This window comes from Oryzias melastigma, linkage group LG4 (genome assembly GCF_002922805.2).
Source record: "Oryzias melastigma strain HK-1 linkage group LG4, ASM292280v2, whole genome shotgun sequence".
In the NCBI taxonomy this organism is placed as follows: Eukaryota; Metazoa; Chordata; class Actinopteri; order Beloniformes; family Adrianichthyidae; genus Oryzias; species Oryzias melastigma.
The window spans coordinates 28,058,405-28,065,201 of NC_050515.1; the positions used below are offsets into that span (position 1 = coordinate 28,058,405).

General features: G+C 42.4%; 1 protein-coding gene across 1 annotated transcript in view; it reads right to left on the bottom strand.

Annotated features, from left to right (window-relative positions):
* Positions 1-462: 462 nt before the first annotated feature.
* Positions 463-6,797, bottom strand: part of ctns (cystinosin, lysosomal cystine transporter) — a 6,911-nt gene continuing 576 nt past the window's right edge. The window contains exons 2-11 of the mRNA XM_024258732.2: positions 6,620-6,706; positions 6,348-6,426; positions 6,177-6,267; positions 5,981-6,084; positions 5,163-5,300; positions 4,965-5,064; positions 4,735-4,854; positions 4,490-4,660; positions 4,305-4,422; positions 463-782 (exon numbers count right to left, since the gene is read on the bottom strand). Coding sequence (XP_024114500.1) covers positions 634-782; positions 4,305-4,422; positions 4,490-4,660; positions 4,735-4,854; positions 4,965-5,064; positions 5,163-5,300; positions 5,981-6,084; positions 6,177-6,267; positions 6,348-6,426; positions 6,620-6,689 — 1,140 coding nt within the window. The 5' untranslated portion in view covers positions 6,690-6,706 and the 3' untranslated portion in view covers positions 463-633. The remainder of the gene's footprint in view (positions 783-4,304; positions 4,423-4,489; positions 4,661-4,734; positions 4,855-4,964; positions 5,065-5,162; positions 5,301-5,980; positions 6,085-6,176; positions 6,268-6,347; positions 6,427-6,619; positions 6,707-6,797) is intronic.

The window sequence follows — 6,797 nt, forward strand, 5'->3', positions numbered from 1 at the left end:
ACACAAAAAGAAAAATAACCAGATCCTGTTAATTTCTTGAGCAGCGTACATACACTCCAGACTGTGGCCACTAGAGGGCGCCAGAATCCAGGGAATGTCATAAACTGTCGGTCATCTTAATCTGCTCTGTTGGCCTAATCTGTGCTTTTATTACGAGTCCTGTACAAGAAAACCCTAGGAATGGATGGATATAAATTAATCGCTTTTCAGGGAAGAGTCGGATATTAGATCGAACCTGCTCGTTTGTAATTTGAGAAATGTGTAAAGTCAGTGACATGAACTAAAGACCATCTGTTAACTTTTATCTGCTTAGATGTCAGTCTGCAGCTCCTCTTCATGACTGCAGAGTCATACATCAGCTGATGATGACACAGTATAGAACTTATATTCTTGTTCCTCAACCTCTAAATAAGGCACAGACTTTATGAAGTGGTGGGGGGGTCGCTGAATCAACAAACACACTTAAAGCTTCTCCCTTTTTATTAAAGTGCATTTGAACTGAATCCAGTTCGTGAAAGATCTGATTTATCCTCAAAAAAGTCTCAGAGAGCTCGCAGAAACCTGCGGTTCTACTGGCCCTGCCCCCGGGACAAATGATATTCAAGTCAACAGAGATCCTGGGTTCTGGATGCATCACTGGTCCCCTTGATTTGGAACTGCTTCATAGTCCCGCGGTATCCTGTAGAGGCAGTAATGCTGTGTGATGAAGATGATGTCAAACACCACGGAGAACAGACCCAGGCCGAACTTTGTTGGGTCCCCGAATATGAGCCGCCACTCATCTAAGAAAGAAGCAGATCAGAATGAGACAACAGCATCACCTGAAGACCTGACACAGACACGCAGAGACGAGCAGTGTTGGGGAAACTGTAATTATTACTTAACTTTAGTTACTGGATCAAAACTGTAATTAAAGAGCCGCGAATTGTGACTTCCGGTTTACGGACCTAGACAGGCAAAGCTGACAGCTGAACACTGTTGAACACAATTTTACATATAATCAGAAGGTAACCTTACCAATTGTGACGGAATTTTTTTAAAGTATTGATTTCACAAATGTCCTACCTAACTCTGTTGGTTATCCTCTCTTAGATCGTTCACAAATTAAAATAGAATTTCATAATATCCTCCACTATTGGATGTTTTATTAAAAATATCAGCCTAATTTGAGCAGTTTTCATTTTGGCTGATGTTATTTGTATGTATTTTAAACGTGATCCAGCACAAAAGCCGAAAGAAATTCATGTCGGACACATTTAATACCTTCAAAACGCAGATCGCTGCATTGCCAAAACGCATTTTAATCACTTCCCAGGCTAAATGTACTTGTTATTCTATGGTATATTTTAGGGAATAATTGTAAAAACAGGAATGGTTTGGTTTAGTGAAAATGTTAAGAGCGGCTATCGAGACATGCAGTTTCAGCTTTCAAAATAAGAGCGGCCAAGTAAAATAAAAAAAAAATAAAAAAATCTTTGGGTGAACGTATTTTATAACGTTATATGGAAACAACCACTCATATTTTTGGCAACAGTTTTCAAATAATTTGATTGTTTTTTACCTTTATTTTCCCGCAGATTGGACACGAAGCAAAGGGAAACCACGGCTGAGCTAACAGCAGCTCCCTGACCGCAGTAGAAAACATTGCAACAATAATACGTTTTACTTCAATGTCAGACACGCTGGAATTGCCTAACTTTTGCTTTAGGCAACTTTTAACTGCTCAGAAAAGATCTTCTCCACATCTCATAGCCAAAGCTAATGCTAGCGTTAGCATTAGCATTAGGACAGATTGAAAGAAAAAAAATCATAATTACCTTCATAATCAAACAAGCAGCATTCAATGAAGTACTTGTAAAATTTGTCTAACTTTAACTGGGTTGTCAGAGAAAAATAATCCCCGACTTGTTTAATAGAAAATTTGGGGAGAAGCTGTGCAGCATTCTGCAGACGGGGATACTGACATTTGTACTTTGATTTGTGAACGATCTAAGAGTGGAAAACAATACAACCAGGTAGGACATTTATCAAATAAATATTATACAATTTTCCAATACAATTGGTGAGGCTACTTTTTGTTATTTATGTAAAATTGTGTTAAACAGCGTTCAGATCTCTGACGTCATAACAAACATTTATGGCCCTGTCGCCATTTTGTCTGACGTCACGTGAAAGAGGTATTTTCACCGTTTGTTAATTTCCTTTTTTGCAAAAGAAAAACAGCTTAGCACAAACAAGATCCTCTTGATTTTCATTTTTAAAGCAATAACTTTGTGCTATGTATGAATATGGTTCAAGACATAACATGCTTCATTAGAATGCAGACATCAGTGGGAAAAAGGCACAAAAATAAGTTACAAACATGGCCGGCCCTGGGCATAGGCGACTTAAGCAGCCGCCTAGGGTACCATCTGCTGGAGAAGGCGCCAAATCCTAGATATATTAATGTGTATTAATGTTTAAATATATCATTGCTTTTTTAAACCTTTGTGCTCTCTTATGGGGTCAGATGACCCCATCCTTATATTGATGTGTGATCCTTCCCATGGTAAAGGTGGACAGGATTTTATGTCTGCCACGGACACCAGTGAAGATTTTAAAAAATAAATAAATAAATAATTGAAGAAAAAAATAAAAAGTTCCACGTTCAGCCCTGGTTACAACATATGTGGTCTCTGCCACTGCTCAAAGTCAGATGTGGAGAAAAACAACCAACAACGCTTATAATTCATCTCTATCAGATCTAAAACTAAGCTAGTCTTAAGTAACAAACACCTGTTTGAGCTGGAATTTATTGAAGACAGGACAAAATTTTAAGATATAAAGTATTCTGCATATAAAATTAAAGTTTTTTGTTGATCATCACTAGCTCAGAGGAGAAACTGAGTGTTGTGTTAGTCTGGGGGCGGAGCTTGCAGCACAGACTCTTCCTGGAGGGAGCGGTTAGCATCGATCTTACATCAGCACGTTTCCAACCACTCGTTTTCATGGGTATGGGAGGGGCTGCTGCAGACAGCGCAGGTTTTTAGAGGATTATTCTTAAATCCATGAACAGATCAAAATGCCACTAGGGGTCGACTGATACAGATATCAATATCCATGCCGATATTGGTCATTTTCACACTTGACATCAGCCTTTATTTATTTTTTTAATACGACGGCCGATATTAAGCAGATCGTTTTTGGCTTGGAGGCAGCAGCACTTCTGTCTTAGGCGTCGTCTGGCTTGCTTCATCTGATTGGTGAACCACCCACAGGCAGAGCCAGTAATAAATTGAATCGGTTTGTGGTTAGGACATTGGCGGAGAAGAAAATTTTATCTGTGGTGAAGCTCACTCGTGCACAGACATGTCAAAGGTACGTGAAAATTCCCCTGAAACTGTAGTAAACATCTCAGTCCTCACCATATCAGAACTAACAACGCTGTGCAGAATATCATAAAAACATAAAAAACAAAAAACAGCAGCAGCTCTGTTACCTCTACACTAAATGTGTCTGTGAATCGCCAAATTAAAAAAGATGCTGAAAATATAGACATGTAAGCAACCATTATTTTATCACAGTGTGATTAAAACTAAAAAAAAAATCTGTCCTTTATGCAGGAAAGCTTAAAGATACAAAACACTGAATGACATACACAAAGCTACACTACAATAAGGCCCGCCCTGTCCGTGAAAAACCAGAATAATAAGACTTATTAAATATCTTTAACACATTCTGTGATTGAGAGAATCTAAGCGGCAAAGAACAACATTGTTAGATGAAGTGTGCGTGTGACTGGCGCGTGCAGCAGGCTGTTTTGCTAACCCCGATGCTCTGTAGCCGCTGTTTGACATAAAAAGAGAAATTAATCCGACCTTCCCGAAATGCTCTCACTTCCCTTTTTAACTCTGAAACAGCCCACGCTCTTCACCACTGAACTGTGTCGTGGTGAGTTCAGGGGCAATTGGAAATCAATAAATAAATATGTTTGATTGATAGACCATTTAAAACTGCTATTGTGGAATTGGTAAAAAAAAAAGCAAAATATCTATTTCATGAGCAGAAGTTGTCTTGATTGGTTTGATTTCAACTTCAATTTCAAGGCTTCCCAAATGCTGTGTAGCATGAGTTGAGAATGTCGCCCCTTTTATTTTCTTTTTCCAAAATGAATATCGGAATAAATATTGGCTGTCGCCCACCCAGACTTAAAACAAGTATTGAAAAAAAAAAAACATTTCAGCTGATCCCTAGTCAGAACATGACTACCTTCATGCTGCATGTGGAAGCTGCAGTTCCTGTAGCTTCAGCAGGTCTGGACGTACCATTGTTGTAGGACTGCACAATCATCTGCAGGATGCTCAGGACTCCTCCTGTGAAGTCCAGCAGGACGTTTCCAATGCTCCAGCCCTCTGTGCTCTTCCTCCTGTAGTTCATGTACGCCTGGAAACAGACCAGCTCATCCTCATCTGCTGAAAGACCACAGCTCCAAAGCAGAGCGGCAGCTCACCTGTGGGATGTACTTGACCAGAGTGACTCCTAGCTTAATGTAGGAGAAGTAGTAGAGGTAATCCAGCCAGGTGATCTGCTTGGCTATAGCCAGAAAGAGGCTGATTAAGGCGAATGTCCACCCAATCAGCAGCAGCAGCAATGCCGTCCAGGAGACCTTTTGGTCCCCCCTCTGCAAGACAGAAAGACGTGGTGCTGAAAGACCACCTGATCAGGACCACGAAAACGTTTGCAGCAGGCGCGTACGTCGTAGATGGCGGCCTGGCAGACGTAGACCGCGCAGAGCAGAAAAGCGTGGATGCTGAAGAAGACGTCGTTGGCGTTGACGGGGTTGATCCCATTGGGGTTGGTCTTTAGAAACTCCTCCTGCGGAGAAAGGAGGCAGAAGTGAAAGATGATCCTCATCTCCGAAGACAGACTGGGTCTTCAACCCATCGCAGAGCTGAAAGAAGCCCCTCCCTTCAGGACCAGCTCACCTGAACATACGGAACCCAGAAGAGGCCGATGTTAAAGACGCTGTAGGCGATGAAGCCGGTCAGGTTCAGAGCCAGGAAGTCAAAGTTGAGACCTACGACACTAAAGACAAACCTGTTAGCCTTTGACCCTGACGACCATCGTAGGCTGATGGTGTGGAAGCAGAGTCAGGTGTTGCAGAGAAACCGACAGGAAAGTACCTCTTCCTCCTCCAGTTCTCCCAGGCCTGAGGGTAGAAGGACACAGACCAGGCCACGAAGTAGATCCAGCCGATCACATGACTCAGCACAGACAGAACATTGCTGTGGATCACCATGAAGCGGATCCGCACAGACCAGCTGCAGATAGAGGAGGATGAGAGCTCAAGATCTTACAGGGTAAAAGTGCAGTCTACCATACATGGATTTTTATAAGATAATTCTAAAAAAAATAAAACAAATAAAAAAGAAAACCCATCTCGCAGAAAATATTAACAAATAAATGCCATGTTGGGGTACGGTGAAGGTCTAGGGCCCGTTTCAAGAAGCAGGTTTAACAAATTCAGAGTTCAAACCTGCACTCAGAGTTGACTGACTCAGAGTTCGCAAACTCAGAGTTATCGGTTTCAGAAAAGCTGAAAAAAAGTTTGTTCAACCAACTATGAGTAGTTGAACTCATTCTGCGTGGTGGAAACTCGCAGTCTCCAATGGGAATGTTCTCAAAATGTTAATGAGGAAGTCCTATTTGAATATCCTTCACTGGCAGAGACCACAGAGAACTGTTTCCTGAAGGAAACCTGTTCTAGACCAGGTTACGTTCACAAACTCAGTTGTCATAGTGAGGAAGTCTGAGTTCAGTTTACCCCGCTTTGTGAAATGGGTTTGGTTTCACACACTTTCACAGGTTTAAGTCACCTCTGTTTCTGAAACCAGAAACTCAGAGTTTTCCTTAACTCAGGGTTCACAAACTCAGAGTTTCAACAAACCCTGCTTCTTGAAACAAGCCCCAGAACATCATACTAAAGTACATCTACACTCACCTGGGGAGGCTTGTGCTATTGCTGAGTAGGTAAGAGGTTACCTGACCAACTTCATGTGCCGTCACATTGAAGGTGAGCGATGTGGACCCAGCAGGTAGCAGCAGCTGGAAAAACAAAAGTGAGGAAGAAGAGCTTACACTTCCTGTGATGAGGACAGGGAAAATAAAAAGATCCGGGGGAGGGGCGGTGGTTTCACCTGGTCAGGAAGAGTGATGATGGAGGAGAAGTTCTGCTTGGAGCTGTAGGTCACATTCAGGTGAATGACGGCTGAGCTGTTCAGAGCTGAACTGAGGGAGGGACAGCAGAACTAAGGTCACATGACCCACAGAGAGGGTGGGCGTGAGAGCTGGGAGGGCGGGGCTTTTACCTGGAGGTAAGGGTGATGGAGCCAGTCGAGTTTTCCTGCAGGGTGATCGACTCTGGCGCGGTCAGACACACGCTGGACTCTGACACACAAACACACAAACCACCGTCACACACTTTATCTTCATCTGTTAGACGACAAGATTGTAAGTGAAACCAAAAATCCTGCAGCATCGTTTCATTATCGACAGAAAACAAAAAAAAAAAGTTATCCAGTATAAAGTTTTGGATCTGGGTTCACTGCGCATGACAGCAGCGCGCGGCTGGAATTGTCACCTGATGCATTGGTCAGCAGGAACAGGAGCAGCAGCAGCGCAGGAAGACCAGCAGAGACCGGCCCCCCCATCCCTGGAGAGGACTCACCTGCGAGCAAGCAGAGTACTTCAGGTTCGCTCCGGAAAAAACAGTTTTTTACCCACAACGAGCAAGGAAAAAAAATAGAAAAAAAAAAAAA